The sequence below is a fragment of the Narcine bancroftii genome, chromosome 9 (assembly GCF_036971445.1).
Source record: "Narcine bancroftii isolate sNarBan1 chromosome 9, sNarBan1.hap1, whole genome shotgun sequence".
Taxonomy (NCBI): Eukaryota; Metazoa; Chordata; class Chondrichthyes; order Torpediniformes; family Narcinidae; genus Narcine; species Narcine bancroftii.
Genome location: NC_091477.1, coordinates 87,075,232 through 87,100,716, shown reverse-complemented (window position 1 = coordinate 87,100,716; position 25,485 = coordinate 87,075,232). Strand labels below are relative to the sequence as shown.

The window sequence follows — 25,485 nt, the reverse complement described above, 5'->3', positions numbered from 1 at the left end:
TATTTTTTCCAATTACATCACTGGTATTTTTCCCATTATCTGTTAAAACTAAAAACATCAAATACTTTGAATGTTCTAGCTATGAAGTCTGCCTTCAAACCTAAAAGTCTGCCTTCAAATCTAAAAGTCTGCCTTCAACTCTAAAAGGCTGGATAAAAATCCAATGACCTGCTGGAAAGACTCAGTGAGTTGGGAAACATCCATGTGTAGAAATGATCAGTTGAGGTTTTGGGTTGGAACCCTTGATTGAGACTAATGCAGGAAGGGGAGGTATTAATTATATCAAGAGGGAAAGAAGCTGGGGAGAGGTTAAAAAGTGACATGGATATCTGCATTTTTTTGGTGTCTTTGCATAACAATCCAAATCTTTTTTATGTTTTGACTTGGTTCAATTTTGCCTCTGTCCTTGGAAGGTAAAAATGAGTGGGAGAGAGAGTAAATATGAAATTCTCTTTTGGATGCATGGCCCTTGCAGAGGCTGATTTTTGTTTTAAAGATTATATATTTTTAAAATCTAATCAGCTGAACTTCTGGATCCAGGGGTCTTGGCCTTCTAGACCTCTGCTCAAAATAACATTGCCCTGTGTCCTCTTCCATCTGCATATTAATTCTGTCATGGTGGAGATGGACAACCATGGGCCAGATACTTTCCCAGAGACTGTTGACTAACTTTTCTTTCCGTAACCATTATAATTCAGCATGCATGCAAAAGGTTTTATTTAATAAAAACAAATTGTTTAATCCTGCTGGGCAGTCTGGCTTTTCTGAAGTTATAAATTCATAAGCTTTCTCAAAACATAATTTGTTTATATCCTTTGTTTTTTTTCAAAACCTTTCAAATATAATCACAAAATTCTTTGAGAGGAAGAACCAAATGACCAAAATCTGTTGCACATAAACCATATTGTATTTAACATGGCATACTGACAATTGAAACACCGTATAATTGCTGAATTGTGGTGTTCAACAGTAACAATCTTCAGTTTAGTTACCACTGCAGCTTCATTCCTAGATCTTAAACCTTGTGGTTAGTATTATCTGCAGAAATTCCAACAGATATTCAAGAAATGGGGTGTAAGCGATCACCATATTTAGTGCCTATTTTCCTGGCTTCCTTTCACAAATCAGAACTGAATACAGTAAGAACATGTACTTGGTTGCTTGAGATCAGAATCTCAAAGTAGTTAATCTGAGTCTAGACAAGGTCACATGACCGTTGTTAAATAGCAGAGTCTTGCACCATCTCATGAGCTAGGTCAGGGAAACATCCTTCATTGATTTGGTGTTGGTTTCAAAGAGTTTTGTTTCTTTATTTTCATTTGTGGTAAATTGGGCATAGATAGTAGCAGAGTGACACAGTTCATGGAGCTGCTGCCTCAGTCCATTCACACCTGACCTCGACTGCTGTCTGTAAATGGTTAATAAGTTCTCCTTGTAACCGTGTGGGTTTGCTTTGAGTGCTCCAATTTCCTCCTGCATTCCAAAAATCTGTGGGGTTTGTAAATTAATTGGTCATATGGATGTATTTGATTAGAGTGCCTGTTACCATTGCTGTATCTCTAAATTTAAAAAAAAAATACATTTTTCATTTCACCACATTATCACATAGACTATGTATCAGGCTTATTGAACTTAAATTTAGTTATATAGGCCCTTCGGCCCAAGAGCCCATGCTGCTCAAATACCCCGATTCACCTGCAACCACTGTCCATTTAGAAGGGTGGGAGGAAACCCACGCAGATACTGGGAGAACATACAAACTCCTGACCGACAGCACCGGGTTAAAACTGGGGTGCTGGTGCTTTAATAGTATTGCGCTAGATGCTGCACTAACTGTGCTGCCCATATCTTTGAGGAATATTTTTATGATTTAAAATAAAATAATCAATCAAAAGTAAAAAATAAAAACTGCAGATGTTGGAGAACTGAAGTTAAAATGAAAAATGTTGGAAACACTCAGCAGGTTGAGGAGCATCTGCAAAACCAAGATGATGCTTGGCTATGACTTTATCAGAACTGCGGATCCAGCAGATGCCAGCTGAACTGCTGAGTTTTTCTAGAAATGAATTGCAAGGTTTTTTTTTGACAAATTTTGATTCCATAGAGGTTAGTTTATGTTCTTTTCTAATCTTCTCAGTTGCTATTTCATTTTGTGAGAATCATTAAACTTGCTTGGTTTGCCAACATTTTTCAAACTGTGGAGTAGGAGCTGATCACTGACATAGAGATGTCTGCATTTCGCCACAGCAGATGCCAGTGAGGGATCAGGGAGAGATGAAGCAGTCTCAGTCAGCAGCGAGGCCCAGATCCAGTCAACCACAATGGCCTTTTGACAGTTCATGCTCTTGTATATTTCAATGTTTTGAAATTACTCTCAGTTAAGATGCTTTGAAAGCAGATGAATGAGATATACATTGAAATGTAAGAAAAGATTCAAATAATATAAATGAATTAAATGGATCAATAGAAATTAAAATAAAAACCATATTTCCTCAATTAAAGATACTTCCCCTTACAGATGACTAGGATGTTGCTACAAATGCCAACATAAAGCTAAGAATCCAGATGTGTACCCGTTACAAGTTTTTCAACTCTGTGCGATCAAGGTGGACCTCTGATCACATTGCAAGGTTTAGCAGTAGAGGGTTTGGTCTAATGTGTTGGCTTTGGAACAAAAATGGTGATAGGGCAAGTAAATGGAGCCGAGATTTTAAAAAAAGATCAACAATGATCATTATAAATGTCAGAATGGACATTTAACCCACTTCTCTTGATTCTTAATCTTGAGCTGGGCCGAAGAAATGTGAACAGTGTTGCATGGTGAAAAGAGATCAGTGCTTTCTGCTTTCTATTCTGCAAACCCCTTTCTGTGCAGAACTGAAAAGAGTTGAAGTAGTTACGTAAACATTTGTTGATAGTGATTGCTTGTGAAGAAAAATTTCCCATCAAATTAATCACAGCAACAGTTGGCAAGTTAGTGAAACAAGTTCCTTTCTGCTATTAACACTTCCTTTATATTTCCATGTTGTGTACCTTGAAATTATTAATTGAGACAGTGGCTTAAAGTGAAGCTCACTCAAGTTTCAAGAGAAATTTTTAATCACTGAAGGACTGTGTACTTCGTTTATTTGAAATTCTAGCTCTGTCAGTACATTTCTCGATCCACTGCATGCCAAACTGATAAAAAATCTTGAAATGTATATCACTGTTGAATAGCTGGGACACAATGGTGAATACCAGTGAAGTTGAACAGTGGGTCATGTTCTCAGCCTCCGAGGAAAGTGCATTTTGTGTGGAAGTCAGAATTTTTTGTGAGGTGATGCTCATTTGATTATTGATAATGTTAAAGCAGGAGGTGGGATTCATTCACAGATGTGCTATAATCAGTGCTGTTGTTATGATGGGGGTGCCTTTAAAACAAAATGTGAAGGAAGCAAGTTGCACAATCCATATTAACATTCCTAACATTTCTCCAGCATCAGGAATGTGCCTCTTTAAATTCAGAACATGGCATGCTGAGCTACTAGTTCATAGGAGACCTTTTTATGGTGGGGGGAAAAAGCGAATGTAGAGGCAGATAGTCTCCATCTTTACTTTGCTTCACTTACCTCCATAAAAGCTCCAAGGGCAGATTCAGCAGGCGAACTCCGATCCATCTAGAGAGTACACTCAGAGGTCACTCCACCTCCTCCATAAAGGCAATGCCGCTGAAAGTGGCTGCAAAGGGGCAGGGTGATGACGTTGTCAGTCTGCGACCCGGGAGCGTGATTTAAAAAAAAATTCCTGAATGCACACTCAGTAGTGAATGTTGCACTGGAGATCTGCCTGAGTCCTAAGACTGCTTGAACGGATCTCCACCAGTGCTCTTACCTGCTTTTCAGTCAGCATTTTGGGTATAGGCCGCTTTCCCTTCTCAGTGTGAATTTTTTGACATCACGGCGATGGGCAGTGCTACTGCGCCACTTGCCCCGCCTCACTCCACAAGATGGCTCTCCATAAAGGCAATGCTGGATCCGCATTATAGACCATCACCATAAAAGGTAAATTCACTTTATTTTTCCTTTGAGCCGGCTTTAATGTGGGGTTTCACCATAAAAAAAGGTCTATGATGTCATTATCTGGAATGCTGAGCATTGGTTAATGTCAGCATGAGCTAAATTGTGTATTGCATGACAACTTGTGAGACTAAGTGCATTCCTGATGCTGGAGAAATGTTAATGTGGATGGTGCAACTTGCACGGTTTCACCCAGCTGTAATTGATAACGTATTTTATTCTCAGCAAACTCTATTTTAGAGTCATATCCACCATAGGGTATTACAGCACAGAAACAGGCCCTTTAGCCAAACTGGTCCATGGCATCCACGTGTCTACCTAAGCTAATCCCATTTGCCTACATTCTTTCCTATTCTTGTACCTCTAATCTCGTTGTAAATTGCAATTATACCCACCTCTACCAATTCCTGTAGTATAAACCTACCACCTTCTAGTATAGAGATAAATGCTGATATCTTTAGTATGACAAGAACGACCCCACAGATGTTCATTATCCAGCCCCCTCTGTTCACTGTAGATCTACTACAGAGCAGAATGCCTGATGGTGCCATATGGCATGGAGTATGAAATGGGACATGGAGCTGTTCAGCTGTTCTGAGCAGGGACTCATTTTGAATTGTGTAATCCAGTTTCTTGGCAAATATTCCTCCTCAACTTTTCTGCAGCCTTTCATACAGTGGGGACCCCATGATCTTGTCCTAAGCCTCATTATCCAGTTCGGTGGGGTTGGTCTACATCTACACTGCCTCTAATTCCTCTCCATCTATCATCAATCCCCCGCCATCTTTGTGGTTCCTTCATCATTAACTAACACCACCCTGTGCATCTGTTTGAAACTGAACTAGTCTACTTGTAATGCTAGCTTGTTAGTTCCTGAACCTGTGTCCATCATATTACAGTTTCTTCATATTGCAGCCACTATATTGTAACTCAATTCTGTTCCTGCCTCAGCTCATTATTTTCATCAATGCCTTTGCCACCTGGAGATTTGACTTTTCCAACTTGCCTCTTTTTGCCTTTCTTGTTCAATCTTCCACAAGTTTATTGTAATGGATTAATAATTTGGGAGAATTTGGTAATATTTGGGGAGAATTTGGTAAGATTTAGAGTAGGTTACATGCATACACACATTTTAAAACAGATCTTATTTGAAAGACTGAAGAAATGCTGAGGATCTCTGAAGAATGTAAGCACATTTCACAAGTAGGTGCTAATTAAACTGATGCCATAAAATGAATGGACTGGAGACACTATCTTCAAGGGTTTTGACAGAGTGCACAGAAAGGTCACTCCTGGGTTTTGTTTACTTAAGACAACATCTTGACCAAGGAGAAAGAACTCCTGTTGTTTGCTGAAGAAGGTGGGGGTTTTGCAAGTGAGAGAGTCACATGGGGTTTTCTGGAAGTGAATTGGGGAGAGAGAGAGAGAGAGAAAAGTAACAGCTTGTGTGCGTGCGTGACACTGAAAAGCAGCTGAACAGAGTAATCCAGGAAGAGCTGGTTGAAGCTGGTGAAAAGTTCCAAAGTAGTGGATGGCTGGAAGTGCTATCTGTCTGATGTTTCTCTTGGAATAAGTGGAACAGAAGGAGCTCTGTCATAACCTGAAAGAAAGGGGTTACCATCTGGAAAACCCTGATGGGGCAAGTTTCATCAGCAAGACCTTGAGGTGACTGATGGTGGGACCTCAGTTGTGGAAATCCTGGAACAACAAATCTCTCTCTGTAAACCCTACAAGAACTTTCCTGAGCGGTAAACATTTACCTTTCGAGCACCAAAGCCTGGTGAACTTTATACATGTTGAATTCTGTGCACAGTGTAAGAATTGCCTGCATCCAGAGAACTTGGAAGAAGGAGAAGTGAGATTGAACTGTGAACCAAAGAACTTTTCTTAAATTTACACACATATTACATACACATGTGCTTAGAATTAGAAGGGGGTTAATTTGGGTTAGTTAACTTTAACTTAAAGTTTGATTCTATTTTCATGTTTAAAGTTGATTAAAAATAACTTTTGTTTTTAAAAACCACTTGTCTTGGTGAATGTCTGTTACTGCTGGGTTTTGGGGTCCTTTGGGCTTGTAACATTATGGTCACTCAAATATGATCATCCTTTTCTTAACTTGCTCCAAATCCCATTCACGTTTATTTAGGTCTTCGGTTAGCAATGCTTACTCATTATACTTGCCCATCTTTTCAAATTCCCCTGTGGGCTCACCTCTAGTTCTGCAATTTCTTCTAGCTCTACATCTTTCCAATTTTAATCAACTCTGGCTGCTTAACTGTTCTCCAAAGCAATCATTCTACCATTAGTACTTCAGCTGCCAATGTCCTAGTCTTGGGAAGTTCTGAACACCTGCCATACTATTCTTTAAAAACCCATTGCATTTACCAGGCTCAGACCATTTCAACCTTTGCTGCACTCTGCCAATTACCAGCAAAATGAAGTGAAGCATGTACTTGCTTTGAGGATGTGGAGCAACATTTCACCTGATTGATTCTTGAGACAGCAAGATTGTCCTATGAAGAGAAATGAACCCACAGTGACCTCTTTGAATATGAGATGTTCTGGAATTTTAAAAGAGTTGAAAGAATAAGTGGAGTGTTGAGGTTTCCTGAGTAGTGTGTTTTGAACTGCAGTCACAGTCTCAAAAGAAGGGGTAGGCAATTCAGTGCTCAAATGGGAAGAAATTCCTCCAAGCACAAGGTGGTGAATCTTTGAAAACCATTACCTAGAAATACTGGAGAGGCTCAGACACTGTGAAAACGGAACATGCAGGTCAATAGATTTTTAAATATTAAGGAAATTGGGGGATCTGGCTTTACTCAGAAATATGGAGCCATGGTAAAAGATTAGCCATGATCTTACTGAACAATGTAAAACAAAAAGGAGCTGTATGGCATACTCATAATTCTGTGCTCTTTTTAGTATTGCTAATGGCTCGGTGTTAAATTTGATGAAGTTCTATTTCATTAAAAGATGTCAATGTAAACTCAGTAAAATGTTGTTTCTGATTGATAGGTTTTAATATAACCATAAAAGAATATACAAAAATAAAATAAAGAATTCTAAAGCTATTATAACAAGAAAGAATTGCTTCTTTTCTCCAGGTCCCAAGTTTGAGCTCGGATTACATCAAGTCCTGGTGTAAGCTGTGCCACTTTAGAGCGGTGCCAAGAGATCAATAGGAGAGTCAACTTTTGGTTACCGCTCCATTCACAGTGGTATTCCCATGCTGACATGTCTGTCCATGGTCTCGTGTACTGTTAATCCCAGACCATCCATAATTTGAAGGACCAACACAATTTTCTCTCTGGGCATTAACATTGATTTCTCCAGTTTCTGCTAGCCTACTCTCCATTCTCCCTCTCTTCCCCATCCCTCTGTCTTCTTTCCTCCAGATCCCCACCCCCTTCCCTCTCCATTCATAGTTACCCCCCCACTATTCTTGTTTGCTGGTGTGCCCTCCCCTATCCACCTATTACCTCATGCCTGTAGGACTATGCTTCTTCCCTTGCCCCTAACCCGCCACCCCCTATCATTTTGTTCAGGTGCTTGCCCACATTATGTTCATACCTTAATGAAGGGTTCAAGCCCAAAACGTTGGTTATGAATCTTTATTCATGCTAATATTAAGTCCATTGTTTGACCTGCTAAGTTTTTCCAGCAGTGTTTTTACTTCAATCATGGGGCTTGTAACTTTTGTGTTTTACTCACAGCAGTACCAGTAATTTATTTTTCATCTGAAGATGATAAGAACTTGTATCTTTTGCATCCTTGGGATAACTCCAAGTTGCTTGAAATTGTTCAAGTAGTTTTAATTTAGAAATGTGAAAGACTAGGGCAAAATGAAAATTGCTTAAATGTATCAAATAATGGAAATAATTGATCACAGAATAAAACAAAATATTACTGCAACCTATTCCCATATTTTGATGTTCTGGTGGGTTTCCTGGTAAGTTGATTTGAATGGACTGTAGAATTATGATATTTGTGCTTTTATGAAACTTGGGGTGAGGAGGAGTTCCTGCAAAACATTTGTGCGCAATTTGTGCATTGTCATTGAGTGAATTATAATCAGTCATTATTCTCAATGGAATTAATTACACTTCAGCCTGTGAAATCGTCATCAACACTTTCAAGATAAATAGTATTGCATAAAGAAAGCAAACGATTAAAAAAAAGGAAAAGAATAGAAATGAAAGAAAAGAGATTAGAAAATAATCCTTTTTTTTGAACCTTGAATATCGAAATCAAAGTACATAATTTGTACTTGGATTCTGAAGGCGTTGTTGCAAAATAGGGAGGAGCTATTACCTTGAAGATTTGTGGGAAAGCAGTGACAGTTTCCTGAAATATAAAGCTGTGAAGTCATCTCTAATCCACAATAGGAATGGTGGGTATACTGTAATTTCATGTTGATAGTGATACCGCCATAAACAAAACTAGTTTAGTGTGAACACATTTACCACCCCTGGAAGGGTGATCAGTCATACTTTGACGGGATCTCTCTCTAGTTTTCTCTTCCTTCCTCCAACATCCCGCCACCCCCCAACCTCTTTCTTTCTCCTCTCTGTATCTGAGATATGGTTGTGTGCATTTTAAAATCCTTGAAATAACTTTTAGAATCCTGTATTGTGAAGCAGCCTCAAACAATATAGGGCAGGGCCGCATCTGGAAAGAGACTGAGCAATTAATTGGGAATAAAGTGTAAAATACTCTTCTCTCCTTTTTCAATATGTGCAATCACTTCATTTTGCAGGACTAAATTTCTAGAAAGTAGTAAAAATTATGTATAAAGGAGAGAATTAGTGCAAAATTCTTGAGTAAATGTATTGTGATTGGAACTGATTTTTCCATGCACAAACTAATACATGTTATGTTCATAAAATTTTACAGGATGGGTGATGTTTATTCAGGCCATCTTATCTATACTGACCAAAAGAATAAATATCTAGCCTATTAGCTTTCCAGCTCTTGTCCCATGGACCTATGGGAAAGGTATTTCAAATGCATTTCCAAATTGCTTTTAAACCTGCAGAGTATTTCACTTATGACAGAGTCTCAAGCAGAGAGATGAGACCTTCATAATGCTGCAGATGGCAAACATTGTTTCAATCTGCCCCTGAACTTCCCAGCAGTTAACTCCCTTGATCATTTTTCTTTGTATGAGGGAATTGTTTGTTCCTACTTCTTGTATCAACACTCCTCGTATGGTTAAAAATGAATTTATTTTTGAAAAAGTGATAGTAGAGCTTTGTGATAATTGATCTATTAAATTGTATCTGTTGTTATCATTGGAGAACTGTGGCAGCTTTTTTTTCTAAATTACCTCTTATTTGAATAGATTTGGGATCGTATTCATTCATTGTTAATAAACATGCCTGATGTTCCCCAGTGCTCCTGAATTAATAGCTGCCTTGATGTCAATTTGTCATCAGGTCTCATCACTTTATCAAAATTAGCTCAATTTTTGTTTACACACAGCTAGGAGAATAGCCAGGACCTCAGTTTAGTATTTCTTTTGAAAGAGCACTCTTTTAATAGTGCAGAGTGGCATTCCACATCTATTGTTCATATTTTCAAACTGAGAGTTGAACATCCTTCTGATTCTAAGATGAGTGCTAGACTAAGCTTTGGCTAACTCCTAGTTTGAGCATTATAGGTTTCTGTAACCTACATACGAATTTATTTCCCGCAGGTCTCGATACATATTTTATCAAACATCAATCTTCAGACTGTTGAGGGCTTCTAAGCTGATTATGTTAATTTATCATTTCAGATCCAATTGTTTGGGGCATATCCATTGTTTCTTGCTTTTGTTTCCTAATATTTGTGATGTTTTGCTTTCACTTTTTTTACATGTAATTTTCATTTTTTGTTGTCAAACTGGGTTACTTTTCTCAGCTGTTTCTACATATTTATTAACTGGTGATCATCCTCGACAACTTGCTTAAAGATGACTTTGTTTTTGCAGATGCGTTTTATGCTGCTTTTCAGCCGTCAAGGCAAATTGAGGCTCCAGAAGTGGTACACTGTACTGGTTGATAAGGAGAAGAAAAAGATTACAAGGGAGCTTGTTCAGATTGTACTGAGCAGACAAGCCAAAACGTGTAGCTTTGTGGAATGGCGGGATCTCAAAATTATTTATAAAAGGTTTGAATTATCTTTTTGATTAATCCAGGTTTTATGTAGCATTTTCATTGCTTAATGGCATTAATTGAAGCTGATTACATCTTTAGCTTCTGGAGTATTATGGTCAAACTGCCTGACATTTTAAAACAGATGTTTGTTCATTCGCTGACATCATCTGTCTATCACCTCAAACCTACAGTTGTTGATTCTTTAAGGCCAAGCGGAACCTTGCCATTTAAATTAAGAATGCCTGCTAGTAAAATTAGAACCACCATTCCACATCAGTTTAGTTTCTTTGTTACTTAGGTAATTTTTATGCAGTGGCATTCTGTGACACTTCTCTGTGTTGCGAGAATTTTACTCTGTTTTGTTTTACTCTTTCAGTGAACCCGAAAAGAATCAATTGAATCACAGCCTCTTTCTGTTCTAATTCTTCATTCTACTCCCACTCTCGCACAGTTCCAACAAAATCCTCCATCGAGCCTGAAAGGTTGCCTTGCGCAGATGCTGTCTGACTCGCTTAGTTCCTCCAGCATTTAGTATCTTGCACGTTGTCCAGCATCTTCAGTCTCTCACTAAAATCCCACTCAAACAATAGCATTACAACTTCTGTCCGGGCATTTTACATCTCTTGCAATTTTTTCAGAATTCCAATTCTGATTTTGCTAAATAACCTGTAACCTTTAACTCAGAATTTCCATCTTCACTAGATGCTGGTTAATTTGTTCAGTTTTTGTTCAGCAATTTCTTACTTTGGGTCTATTTTTTTTTTTAAATCTCCCCTTATTTTCACAAAATCATAAAAGATAAATGAATAGAAGTAGGCCATTCGGCCCATTGAGCTAAACCATGAGCTAAACCATTCTCACATCTAGTTTCAATTTTTGGCCTTACCCCCATATCTCTTGATACCCTGACTAATTATATAACTACTAATCTCCTCCTTAAACTCGCCCAATGATAAGGCCTCCACAGCTGTATGTGGCTATGAATTCCACAAATCCATGACCCTCTGGCTAAAGAAATTTCTCATCTCTGTTTTAAATGGGTACTCTCTAGTTGTAAGACTGTGCCCTCTTGTTGTGGGAAGAGGGAAACAGCTTATTCACATCTATTCTGCCAAATAATTTCAGCATTTAAAATTTTTCTATGAGATACCCTCTCATTTCTTCTATACTCCAATGAATAAAGTCCAAAAAAACTGAAAGTTCCTCGTATGTTAGCCCCTGCATTCCAGGAATCATCCTGATAAATCTTTTCTGAACTCTCTCCAACATCAGTACATTCCTTCTAAGATGAGGGGTCCAAAACTTCACACAGTATTTCAAAATGAGGTCTCACCAGTGACCCATAGAGCCTCATCTACATCTCCTTGCTCTTATACACTATTCCTCTTGGAAGCATTCACTTTCTTTCCTGCCAATCCAATATGGTGGTTAATCTTTAGGAAGCCCTTCTGCATTTCGGAATTTTGAATTTTCTCCCCATCTAAATAATAATCTGTGTATTTATTTCTTCTTTCATAATGTACAACTGTATATTTCTCAACATTGTCTCTCATCTGCCATTTCTTTGCCCACTCTCCTAAACTGTCCAAGTCTCTCTACAACCTTATGGTTTCTTCAACACTTCCTACTCCACCACCTATCATGGTGTCATCTGCAAACTTAGCCACAAAACCATTTAATCCGTAATCTAAATCATCAATATACATTGTAATAAGAAGCGGCCCCAACATTGACCCCTGTGGAACGCCACTAGTAACCAGCAACCAACCAGAGCAGGATCCCTTTATTCCCACCCTTTGCCTTTTGCCTATCAGCCAATGCCACGCAATTTAATATATTTCTTGTAATTCCACGGGGTCTCATCTTATTATTCAGCCTCTTATGCAGCACCTTATCGAAGGCCTTTTGAAAATCCAAATGCACAACATCCACAAGCCTCTCCTTTGTCCATCCTACTTGAGATTTCCTCAAAAAATTCCTTCACTTCATGAAACCATGCAGGCTTGGAACCTATCATGTCATGCACCTCAAGGTATTTCATAACCTTGTCCTTGAGGATCGACTCCAATTAAGTTTCCAACTACCAACATCAGACTAATAGGCCTATAGTTTCCTTTTTTCTGCCTCCGACCTTTCTTAAACAGCAGAACTACATCTGTGACCTTCCAATCCTCTGAAACCTTTTGGAAAATCCATTCCAATGTCTCCACAATCTCCAAAGCCACCTCCTTCAGAATCCATGGGTGCATCTCATTCAACCCGGAGACTTAACTATCTTTGGTCCATTCAGCTTACAAAAAACTATCTCTCTAGTAATCCTAACTGTACCTAATTCTCTGACTATCAGGTATATTGCTATGGTCTTCCTCAGTGAAGGCTGACACAAAATACTCATTTAGTTCCTCTGCCATCTTTGTTAACCATTATAATTTCTCCAGCATCATATTCAATTGGTTCTATATCTACCTAAGACTCTCTTTTACTCTTCATATATTTTTTTAAAAAAAGCACAGTATCCCTCTGTATGCTATTTGCCAACTTCCTTTCATAATTCATCTTTTCTTTCCTAATTTCTTGCTTTGTCTCTTTCTGTAAGTTTTTAAAGTTTCCCAGTCCTCTGTTTTCCCACTAATTGTTGCTTCCTTCTATGCCCTTCATAATTTTAGTTTTTTCTTATCCTGCACTTTCTTATTTCTTTTAGAAATATCATCCAATTCTGCAATGCCGTCCCTCCGTCTAACTTGCTTTTCCAGTCAACTTGGGCCAGTTCCTCTCTCATACCACTTTGTTTCACTGATATATTGACACACCTGATATCAACTTCTCCTTTCCAAAACTGAAACTGAACTCTTATCACTATTTCCTAAGGGTTCTATTATCTGTAGTTCCCTAATCACCTCAGGTTCATTACAAAGCACCCAATCCAAAACTGTCGATCCCCTGGTGGATTTATTGACAAGCTGCTTCAAAGAGCCATCGCATAGACATTCTACAAACTCTCTCTCTCCTGAGATCCTGTACTCTTCTGACTTTCCCAATACCCTTTCATGTTAAAATTCCCCATAATTATTTTGACATTTTCCTTCTGACACACTTTTCCTATTTCCAGCTATAACTTGTAGTCCACCTCCCAGCTGCTGATGTGTAGAGGTGGGAACTTGAGTCACCTCTGGAACTACCATATATTTCGGCATAGAAGTCGAGTGGTAAAAGCCTCAAAAATCACACAAAAATGGAGGGGGGGGTGGTCGACATATGCTAGATTTTTTTTTTAGACCTTAAATTCAAGTCAAAAACCATTTGATGCTGATTCAGCATAAAGGTTTGGCATATTAGTCGATCCTGGAAGTACCTCCCCACTGTCAGCGCCACTGCTCCCCGACACCTCCCCACTGCCATAGCCCACCCAGACATCCTACAATTAAAGAGCCCAAGGTCCCCATTCCTACCCACCCAGGAGCCTGAAGTTCCTGCTCCTCAAGGTAAGCTGAGGTCGTTGCTTCTGCCTGTCCCCTGCACCAGTCTCTTAGCTGCTCATTCATCTGTTTAATCCTGCTATTCTCGCCTTCATTAGCACATGGCACAGGTAGCAATCCTGAGATCACTACCCGGGAGGTCCTGCTTTTAAATTTTCTTCCTAACACCATGTAATCTTTCTTCAGGACCTCCTCTCTTTGTCATTGGTACCAACCTGTATCATTACTTCTGGCCGCTCGCATTCTCCCCTCAGAATACTCTGGACTCTATCTGAGACATCTCACACCCTAATACCAGGGAGGTATCCAGCTATCACTATCATGCTTGCAGAATCTCTTGTCTGTTCTCCTAACCCATGGAATCCCCTATAACCACTGCATTTCTCCTTTCTCTTTTGACCATGGTACTAGGCACAGTGCCAGAGTCCCATTTGCCATGATCTTCCTCTGTCAGGTCAACCTGTCCAACAGTATCTAAAACCATATACTCATTTCTGAGGGGTAGTCTCAATTGCCTCCTCTCTTTCCCTAATTAACTGCAGCTCCAGATCCCTAACATGATCTTTAAGGAGCTACATCTCAATGTACCTGGCATGATGTAGTCCTCTGGGAGGAGACTAGTAGTCTCCCAGGGTCCCCACATTTGGCAACACTAATCCTAGATGCATGTCACCAATGCTACTATCTGATATTACTAAATAAATATACCTGTAACTTACCCTTTTACCATAATTCTCACTTCTTACCTGTTCAGTCAAAGCTTTACCACGTTGACTCAGACCACTCCAACAACAACCATTCCCTAGAAGTGTAAGGAGCAAGCCACTCCTTGGGTTCTGCTCGCCAAAGCCCCTCCTTGGGTTCTGCTCGCCAAAGCCCCTCCTTGGGTTCTGCTCGCCAAAGCCCCTCCTTGGGTTCTGCTCGCCAAAGCCCCTCCTTGGGTTCTGCTCGCCAAAGCCCCTCCTTGGGTTCTGCTCGCCAAAGCCCCTCCTTGGGTTCTGCTCGCCAAAGCCCCTCCTTGGGTTCTGCTCGCCAAAGCCCCTCCTTGGGTTCTGCTCGCCAAAGCCCCTCCTTGGGTTCTGCTCGCCAAAGCCCCTCCTTGGGTTCTGCTCGCCAAAGCCCCTCCTTGGGTTCTGCTCGCCAAAGCCCCTCCTTGGGTTCTGCTCGCCAAAGCCCCTCCTTGGGTTCTGCTCGCCAAAGCCCCTCCTTGGGTTCTGCTCGCCAAAGCCCCTCCTTGGGTTCTGCTCGCCAAAGCCCCTCCTTGGGTTCTGCTCGCCAAAGCCCCTCCTTGGGTTCTGCTCGCCAAAGCCCCTCCTTGGGTTCTGCTCGCCAAAGCCCCTCCTTGGGTTCTGCTCGCCAAAGCCCCTCCTTGGGTTCTGCTCGCCAAAGCCCCTCCTTGGGTTCTGCTCGCCAAAGCCCCTCCTTGGGTTCTGCTCGCCAAAGCCCCTCCTTGGGTTCTGCTCGCCAAAGCCCCTCCTTGGGTTCTGCTCGCCAAAGCCCCTCCTTGGGTTCTGCTCGCCAAAGCCCCTCCTTGGGTTCTGCTCGCCAAAGCCCCTCCTTGGGTTCTGCTCGCCAAAGCCCCTCCTTGGGTTCTGCTCGCCAAAGCCCCTCCTTGGGTTCTGCTCGCCAAAGCCCCTCCTTGGGTTCTGCTCGCCAAAGCCCCTCCTTGGGTTCTGCTCGCCAAAGCCCCTCCTTGGGTTCTGCTCGCCAAAGCCCCTCCTTGGGTTCTGCTCGCCAAAGCCCCTCCTTGGGTTCTGCTCGCCAAAGCCCCTCCTTGGGTTCTGCTCGCCAAAGCCCCTCCTTGGGTTCTGCTCGCCAAAGCCCCTCCTTGGGTTCTGCTCGCCAAAGCCCCTCCTTGGGTTCTGCTCGCCAAAGCCCCTCCTTGGGTTCTGCTCGCCAAAGCCCCTCCTTGGGTTCTGCTCGCCAAAGCCCCTCCTTGGGTTCTGCTCGCCAAAGCCCCTCCTTGGGTTCTGCTCGCCAAAGCCCCTCCTTGGGTTCTGCTCGCCAAAGCCCCTCCTTGGGTTCTGCTCGCCAAAGCCCCTCCTTGGGTTCTGCTCGCCAAAGCCCCTCCTTGGGTTCTGCTCGCCAAAGCCCCTCCTTGGGTTCTGCTCGCCAAAGCCCCTCCTTGGGTTCTGCTCGCCAAAGCCCCTCCTTGGGTTCTGCTCGCCAAAGCCCCTCCTTGGGTTCTGCTCGCCAAAGCCCCTCCTTGGGTTCTGCTCGCCAAAGCCCCTCCTTGGGTTCTGCTCGCCAAAGCCCCTCCTTGGGTTCTGCTCGCCAAAGCCCCTCCTTGGGTTCTGCTCGCCAAAGCCCCTCCTTGGGTTCTGCTCGCCAAAGCCCCTCCTTGGGTTCTGCTCGCCAAAGCCCCTCCTTGGGTTCTGCTCGCCAAAGCCCCTCCTTGGGTTCTGCTCGCCAAAGCCCCTCCTTGGGTTCTGCTCGCCAAAGCCCCTCCTTGGGTTCTGCTCGCCAAAGCCCCTCCTTGGGTTCTGCTCGCCAAAGCCCCTCCTTGGGTTCTGCTCGCCAAAGCCCCTCCTTGGGTTCTGCTCGCCAAAGCCCCTCCTTGGGTTCTGCTCGCCAAAGCCCCTCCTTGGGTTCTGCTCGCCAAAGCCCCTCCTTGGGTTCTGCTCGCCAAAGCCCCTCCTTGGGTTCTGCTCGCCAAAGCCCCTCCTTGGGTTCTGCTCGCCAAAGCCCCTCCTTGGGTTCTGCTCGCCAAAGCCCCTCCTTGGGTTCTGCTCGCCAAAGCCCCTCCTTGGGTTCTGCTCGCCAAAGCCCCTCCTTGGGTTCTGCTCGCCAAAGCCCCTCCTTGGGTTCTGCTCGCCAAAGCCCCTCCTTGGGTTCTGCTCGCCAAAGCCCCTCCTTGGGTTCTGCTCGCCAAAGCCCCTCCTTGGGTTCTGCTCGCCAAAGCCCCTCCTTGGGTTCTGCTCGCCAAAGCCCCTCCTTGGGTTCTGCTCGCCAAAGCCCCTCCTTGGGTTCTGCTCGCCAAAGCCCCTCCTTGGGTTCTGCTCGCCAAAGCCCCTCCTTGGGTTCTGCTCGCCAAAGCCCCTCCTTGGGTTCTGCTCGCCAAAGCCCCTCCTTGGGTTCTGCTCGCCAAAGCCCCTCCTTGGGTTCTGCTCGCCAAAGCCCCTCCTTGGGTTCTGCTCGCCAAAGCCCCTCAAGCCAAAGCCTCTGAGCCCCACTCTTTCACTGAGCCATTCCTCCATCTATCCCTGCAAATTATCTCAATTGCTCTCTCCCACTAATCAACTAATCTTTTGCAGCCACCTTATTCCAACTCAAAACAAATCAAGGTAAAAATTTCTTATCTTTTTAAACCTTCCGCTCTGCTGGGCTGACATCGTGCACCTGCGCAGTCTTGCCTCTCTTCTTTCTTTCCTAGAGTTTAAAAAATAAAATGCCTACCCTCTGCTAACATCAATCAGATTACACACGCAGCTTCCTTACTCCAACTCAAAATAAAAAATCTGCCCCATCTTTGAAAGATATTGTGTTACACTTGACTCAGCAGCATTAAAACCTGACTTTTCAGCCCATCTTTACTATATAATCACCACAGGCCTGTTTCCAGACTTTGTGGTGAGAATTATTTTGTGTCCCTTTGCTTTATAATTCACATCTTAAAGGCCCTCAAAAGGAAACAAATTTGTAATGTGGAGCCAAATGCTGGTCAAGATATAATGCAGGTTACTCTACCTATGCAATCCAGAAGTGGGACATGCACTGCAGCCACTGAGTGATCAAATATATGTCTTTAAGTGGACTGCTGCAGGTTTTTGACAAAACAATCCCAAAAATACAGTGATACCACTTTGTTTAGAACCAGGAGTGCTGGTGGTAGCATTCAGTGCTAGTACCTAATTTCCCCTTTGAATGCTCCTTATCATCCTAACCCTACCCATCCCTCAACCTCCCTAATTAGACCTACTTGGAGTGATGAAGGAGCCTTCAAATGTCTGTATTGGTGAGCTATCCACGATTAAGTATAATGCTCCTCCTCCCCACTCCCCACCCCACCCCCCGACTGCTGAAATCTTCAACGAAACCTCCGTCCTATAAGACTTCAAGATATAGGAGCAGAAGTCAGCCATTTGGCCCATTGAGTCCGCTCACAAGCCACTCTCAACCTTTTTTAGGCTATGGCCACCAGCACTCTGCTTGATGTTTATGGGCCCCCTTCACTGTGAATCCATCAAGTTTTGGTTTTTTCTGTACTTCTCTCCGATTTATTACATTAAAAAAAATTTTTGTTTCACAAGGTGAAAAGAAAACAAAGCTTTTACTTAAATATGCTGTAGCCCCCAGGGCCCCTGTTGAGTATGGCTGCTTTACTCCATCATGAGTGGATCCATTCTCCTACTCAGCCCCACTCCCCTGCCTTCTCCCTATGACCTTTGATACCCTGACTATTCAGATACGTATTAATCTCTTCCTTAAATATACCCAACGGGTGCCCATGGTAGCAAATTTCAGAAGTTCACCACTCTTTGGCTAAAGGAATTCCTCAGCATCTCAGTTCTACTAATTCTCTGAATGAAGTCCCTCTGCAGCATCTCCATTTCCTCATCATTATATATGTCCCTCCACCTGCCTTTGTATCATCTTCAGAATTGGCTACATTCACATTTCTAAATTCAAATAATTGACGTACAATTTAAAAAGAAGTGGCTCCAACATCTGCGGAACACCACTGGTAATGTAGCCAATCAGAATAGGATCCCTTTAACTCATTCTTTGTTTCCTGCCGATAGCTAATGCTCTCTTCAGTCAATGATCCTGAAGGGAGCTTGAGGAATTGAGGTGGATCTGGTTCCCTGCCCATCTAATTGGAAGTAGAGGGACACCTGAACTAGTGCCCTATACCCAGGGACATTTAGTGGGTTGCTGGGGGAAATTAGGCAGGTGGAAACCCACCCCTGAAATTCATTAATGGCGGATCAAGTTTCACTTGCTAACAGGACTTGGCAATAGTTTTTAAGTTGCTTTCAACATTAAGGTAAACTTCTGTTCTGGTTTTCCCAGTTCTCATCACATGTAATGATCAAGAAAATGAAAGGAATATCAGTAATCTTTTGCTTTCATGTAAGATGGAACTATCTGAAGAAATGTTCTGCCACTTGAAATGTGTGTTGGCTCAGTAATAGAAACTTCTGAGTTGAGCGGTTCAGGTCAGTTGTCATCATCTGTGTCATTAAAGTAAGAATGGGGATTGGTAGAAATGCTTAGCAGGACAGGCAGTTTCAGTGGAAAGAGAAACTCTATCCTGCTTCCACAAACGGCCCGAAACATTATTCCTTCTCTTTCCACAGAGCTGCCTGGTGTACAAAGAACATGGAAACAGCACAAGAACTGGCTATTGGGCCCATGAAATCTGTGCCAACCATGATGCCAAATTAAACTAATCCCATCTGCCCATTTGTGCACCAATCTAATTGCTTCTTAAACCTACAGGGAACTTCTAGTATATGCATCTGCAGTTCCTTTGATTTTTCACTTGCTTTGCTATGAATGATTAATTGATTGTTTTGGCATGAAATTGAGAGAAAATAAAGAAGTTTTCTTTGCAAAAAAAATAGTCATGGGTGTAAGGTCAGGAAGGTTTAGTTTGTTGAAAAGGGCCAGTAATGTGATGTAATGTTCTATGTCCTAAGAGTTAACCATATAATCATATAACCACTTACAGCACAGAACAGGCCAGTTCGGCCCTACTAGTCCATGCCGTAGCAAATCCCCACCCTCCTAGTCCCACTGACCAGCACCCGGTCCATACCCCTCTAGTCCCCTCCTATCCATGTAACGATCCAGTCTTTCCTTAAATGTAACCAATGATCCCACCTCAACCACGTCTGCCGGAAGCTCATTCCACATCCCCACCACCCTCTGCGTAAAGAAATGTCCCCTCATGTTCCCTTTATAATTTTCCCCCTTCAATAACATATAACATATAACATATAACAATTACAGCACGGAAACAGGCCATTAGGCCCTTCTAGTCCGCACCGAACCAAACACCCCTTTCTAGTCCCACCTCCCTGCACAATGCCCATAACCCTCCATCTTCTTCTCATCCATATACCTGTCCAACCTTTTCTTAAATAATACAATTGACTCCGCCGCCACTATTTCTCCCGGAAGATCATTCCACACGGCTACCACTCTCTGAGTAAAGAAGTTCCCCCTCATGTTACCTCTAAACCTCTGCCCCTTAATTCTTAACTCATGTCCTCTTGTTTTAATCTTTCCTCCTCTTAACGGAAATAGTCTATCCACATCCACTCTGTCTATCCCTTTCATAATCTTAAATACTTCTATCAAATCCCCTCTCAACCTTCTACGCTCCAAAGAATAAAGACCTAATCTGTCCAATCTCTCCCTACACTCTAGATGCTTAAACCCAGGTAACATTCTGGTAACCTTCTCTGCACTCTCTCCACTCTGTTTATATCCTTCCTATAATTAGGCGACCAGAACTGCACCCAGAACTCCAAATTAGGCCGCACCAACGTCTTATACAATCTCAACATCACCTCCCAACTCCTATATTCCATGCAATGATTGATAAAGGCCAGCATACTAAAAGCCTTCTTCACCACCCTATTCACGTGAGTTTCTACCTTCAGGGAACGATGTACCGTTACTCCTAAATCTTTCTGCTCTTTTGTATTCCTCAATGCTCTCCCATTTACCACGTATGTCCTATTCTGATTCTTCTTACAAAAATGAAGCACCTCACACTTATCAGCATTAAATTCCATCTGCCATTTTTCAGCCCACTTTTCTAAGCAGCCCAAATCCCTCTGCAATCCTTGAAAACCTTCTTCATTATCCACTATTCCACCTATCTTAGTATCGTCTGCATATTTACTAATCCAATTCACCACCCCATCATTTAGATCATTAATGTATATAACGAACAACAATGGGCCCAATACAGATCCTTGAGGCACACCACTGGTCATCGGCCTCCAACCTGACAGACAATTATCCACTACCACTCTCTGGCCTCTCCCTTTCAGCCAATGTTCAATCCATTTGACTATCTTAAAATTTATACCTAAAGACTGCACCTTCCTAACTAACCTTCCATGTGGTACCTTATCGAAAGCCTTACTGAAGTCCATATAGACAACATCCACTGCGCTACCCTCATCCACATTCCTAGTCACTTAAACCATGTCCTCTAGTTTGAATCTCGCCCTTTCTTAATTGAAAAAGCCTATCCACATTTACTCTGTCTGTCCCTTTTAAAATCTTAAACACCTCTATCAAGTTCCCTCTCAATCTTCTACGCTCTAGAGAAAAAAGCCCCAGTCTGCACAACCTTTCCCTGTAACTCAGACCCTGAATTCCTGTCAACATTCTCGTGAACCTTCTCTGCACTCTCTCTATTTTGTTTATATCTTTCCTATCATTTGGTGACCAAAACTGTACACAGTACTCCAAATTTGGCCTCACCAATGCCTTGTACAATTTCATCATAACCTCCCTACTCTTGAATTCAATACTCCGATTTATGAAGGCCAACATTCCAAATGCCTTCTTCACCACACCATCTACCTGAGTATCAGCCTTGAGGGTACTATTTACCATCACTCCTAAATCCCTTTGTTGCTCTGCACTCCTCAATTGTCTACCATTCATCTTAATTACTTTAGATCATTAAACCTGCTAGATTTAGTTAACGAGTTGATATGAAAGGTCAATAGATTTAAATGTTGTTAAACCTGAAATCTCACTTGTAACGTTGTTTCCATCCAGTGAGTATAATATCTCAATAAGGTGCAGCACCTCCACCAAACCCATCCAACCCCATCTCCGTTCTTGAGTTGTTGCATTCTATTTTGATGTTCATGGTGATGAAGTGGGTTATCAGTTACACTATTCTTCATATCTTTGGCTTGGCTTCGCGGACGAAGATTTATGGAGGGGGTAAAAGTCCACGTCAGCTGCAGGCTCGTTTGTGGCTGACAAGTCCGATGCGGGACAGGCAGACACGGTTGCAGCGGTTGCAGGGGAAAATTGGTGGGTTGGGTGTTGGGTTTTTCCTCCTTTGCCTTTTGTCAGTGAGGTGGGCTCTGCGGTCTTCTTCAAAGGAGGTTGCTGCCCGCCAAACTGTGAGGCGTCAAGATGCACGGTTTGAGGTGTTATCAGCCCACTGGCGGTGGTCAATGTGGCAGGCACCAAGAGATTTCTTTAGGCAGTCCTAAAGAAAATTCTTCATATGAAGAAAGCCTATTCAACATGTCTTCATTTTCATTATTTTCACCAATTATGGCAATAAATTTCTTTGAGACAAAATTGATATCTACATGCAATTCACTAAAATGGAGAAAGCAAGAAATCGTGCATATTAGTATCAAAATATTAATGTGATACCCAAACTATATGAGCAAGCCACTCCAAAAATCAGTGATGCCACATACAATGCTATGCCAAAATATAATTAAAAGTATATACCATTTCTAGTGGCCGAATAGTAATTTCTTTTTTTTTTATTCACCAGAGATAGGTTGTGAACTAAAGTTAGTTTTTAAAAAAAAAAGACCTTTTGATCATCAAAAACACTGCAGATGCTGTAATTCTAAACTAAAAACAAAAAATGCTGAAATCACTCAGCAGGCCAGGCAGTGTCTGTGCAAGGAGAAACAGTTGAGGGTTCAGTTCTGAGGCTCTTCATCAGAACCTACACTACTTCTGAAATGTTGACTGTTTCTCTTTCCACAGATACATTTATTTAATTTTTAAGTTGACTCTGAAAGTCGTAGACATTCATCAGATTGTTTTACAACTTGACAGCTATTTCAGCCCTTGTTGAGTAATTTGTTTGGGTAGGCCTTTTCTAACTCTATCATGTGATACTGGTTTTGAGTAGAGATGCACAAGCCCTCAATGACTTAGTCAAAAAATGGTTCAGCCCTGACAGTGGTTTCCAGCCTGTTTTAGCATGTATGAAGCTCTAATAATAGCCTATTAAGTTCTTTTAGTTATACAAGCTTTAAGATATGTTAAAATAATTTTCTGATGTTTAATTGGTACAGTAAAATCCCTGTTATCTGGAATTCAAGCCACTAGCAAAATAGAATTGCAGAAAATAAATTGGTAAAAAAATATGAAAGTTTAAAATTGGTGCCACCTAGAGGTTAGTTGGTCAATTACATAACATGAAATCTCAAGTCACCAGCAAATTCACTTATCTGGCATCTACCAATCCCCATAGGTGCCATATACTGAGGTTTTTTTACTGTATTATATTTGTAGATTTCAAATATTGTTGCTCATTTCAGTAAAATTGTGCTTGATGTACTTTTCTCATTTGTAGCAGGATATATTGGAAGACTTCTGCACTGGGAAAATTCTGTTATTTTCCTTTCTGAATGAAGAAAAATATTCAGAGATGGCAAAATCAACTAATCACATTTGGATATCTTAAATAATGTGACTTACAAAAATGAACATTGCAAAACTTCTGTGGCTACACTAACTATAACTTGGTGTCTGAATATAGATTTGTATTTGTTTTCTGTTGCTTAGGTTTGCTAGTTTATATTTTTGTTGTGCAATAGAAGAACAAGATAATGAACTTCTGACTCTGGAGATCATCCATCGTTATGTGGAATTGCTGGATAAGTATTTTGGAAATGTAGGTCTTCTGCAGTAAATGTGTTTATACGTGCATTAATTTAATACTTCCAGCATTTTCTTTTATATCAGGCTTCCATCAATTGCTCTGGGCTCTATCTGACTATTCACTTTGTCTTTGAACTCTCAACACTTTTCCAACAAAGCCCAACAAAAGCTCCAGAAACCGCACACTCACTTCCAACCAGGCGCAAACCCTGGTTGTATAGCACTTGCTTTTAAATTCAAGATAATCAACAAAGTGGGCCAGTTTTGAAATAAGTCCAATATGAAAAGCAAAGTCCAGACACGTGGCTTAGTTTAAAAAAAAAATTATTGTTTCAAATTAATTTTTAAAAAAATGCCAGTTTTCCATTGACTTGGAATATCAAAGACATTTGCAAGTGGTTAAAAGGCCCTTTGTCAGCCATGAATGGTCAGGTGGCATGTGAGCAGTCTAACAGCACAGTCTCTGGGTACTTGGACCAGTTGGTTCAGCAGCTATTCATGTACTGCTCAGCCACACAGTGATGAGCCTAGAGGATTCTTGGACCTATTGGAGTAAAAAAAGTAAAGCTGGTTGTGGGAACAGCATAGGGTTGGGATGCATGATCCAGGGGCAATGCTTATGTATTGTTAGACATCTCAATTGATGGCATTCTCTCTGAAATTCAAGAAAGGAGGGAGATAGAAAGTGCATATCTCCAAGCTGTTTCGCTTAACATCCATCAGAGGGAAAGAGTTAGAATGTACTACTGAAGATTGTTAGAAAAGTTCAAAGTAATTGGGCAAAGTCAATGTGGTTTGTGACCAGTAAATGGGGTTCAAGGTTCCTTTATTATCGTGTACCTTACACATCACAAAATGGAGTTATTAGGTTAATTGGTGACATGGGTGTATTTGGCCAGCAAGGGCTGCTGGGTAGAAAAGGCCTGTATCCATGATCTCTCTCTAAATTTATGTTAACATTAAAAAAAGTTAAATTACCTCCCAGATTGTAAAGTGGTACAGAACTAAAAGATTGTGTTTAAAATTTTACAAACAATTTTTTCCCCAACAGTTATCAGGTCCTTGAACTTCCCTTTACTACCCTAATCAAAAACTACCACGTCACCACAAAAAAACAAGACTGCACCTTTGAAATGTCACTTTTTTTTTCTTGTGTATTTGTTTTTTTTAAACATTATCTCTTTCCATATGACAATTTAATGTATACTATTGGAGATTTTCCCCACAAAGTATCAGTTTGATTGCAGAACATATGAATTTCAGTATATTTATAAATTGTACTTGTGTGTATGACAATAAATTCATTATTATTCATTTGTAATTAAAATAAGAATGGATGATACTTGTTTCACTCAGCAAGTCAGATGGCATCTGAATTTCAGTTGAATATACTTCACAATTCTAAATATTTTTAGGGTTTTCTGTTTTTATTTCAAATTTATGGTATTTACATTTTGTTGCTTTTTAATGTAATTAGACTAAGTTTTATGGATCACACCAAGACAGTAAAACCCCTAATATCTGGCATCTATGGGGATTGGTAGATGCCAGATAAGTATATTTTCCAGTTGCTTTTTTCTTTTTGGAATATTTTAAGTTTTAAGAAAATACAGAATATAGGACTCAATTCATATAATAACAATAAACCATTGTATATAAAATCATAGAAAAACATTCACAAGGCCCCCAAAAAAAAGAAAAGGAGAATCCCTCTTCTCCCAGCGCCCCCTTCCCCAGATTCAAAAGTAATGGGGACAGACGGCAGGGAATAGAGGGAGATATAAAGAAAGAAAATAGAAAAGAAAAAGCAACAGGAGTAAGGTTTGACATCTCAGAGTCACATCATTTTAAAAGTATTAAATTTCTAATAAGAAGTAAACTAATTAATAAATATCAAAATATATGATCCAATCTGGACATTTAAGTAATCTAAATAAAGTTGCCAAATTTTGATGAACATACCATTGTCTATTCCTAAGATTATAAGTAATTTCTCAAGAGGAATACAACTTTGCACTTTCATGTTCCAAAGATCAACGTGAAGTAGGGATTTGGATTTCCACGTTACCACTATACATTTCCTGGCTATTGGCAACACAATTTTAATAAATTTAGTTTTACTTCTGGAGAAGTTAACTTTTATAACTGCCAAATCCCTCAAAATAAACAATTCTGGGTCTAGAGGGAAGTTCAACC

At 41.2% G+C, this 25,485-nt stretch overlaps 1 protein-coding gene across 1 annotated transcript in view; it reads left to right on the top strand.

The window, feature by feature from the left end:
- Positions 1-25,485, top strand: part of ap1s3a (adaptor related protein complex 1 subunit sigma 3a) — a 33,592-nt gene that overhangs the window by 3,973 nt on the left and 4,134 nt on the right. Inside the window, exons 2-4 of the mRNA XM_069896721.1 lie at positions 80-184; positions 10,030-10,208; positions 23,194-23,302. Of these exons, the coding sequence (XP_069752822.1) occupies positions 164-184; positions 10,030-10,208; positions 23,194-23,302 (309 nt within the window). The 5' untranslated portion in view covers positions 80-163. The remainder of the gene's footprint in view (positions 1-79; positions 185-10,029; positions 10,209-23,193; positions 23,303-25,485) is intronic.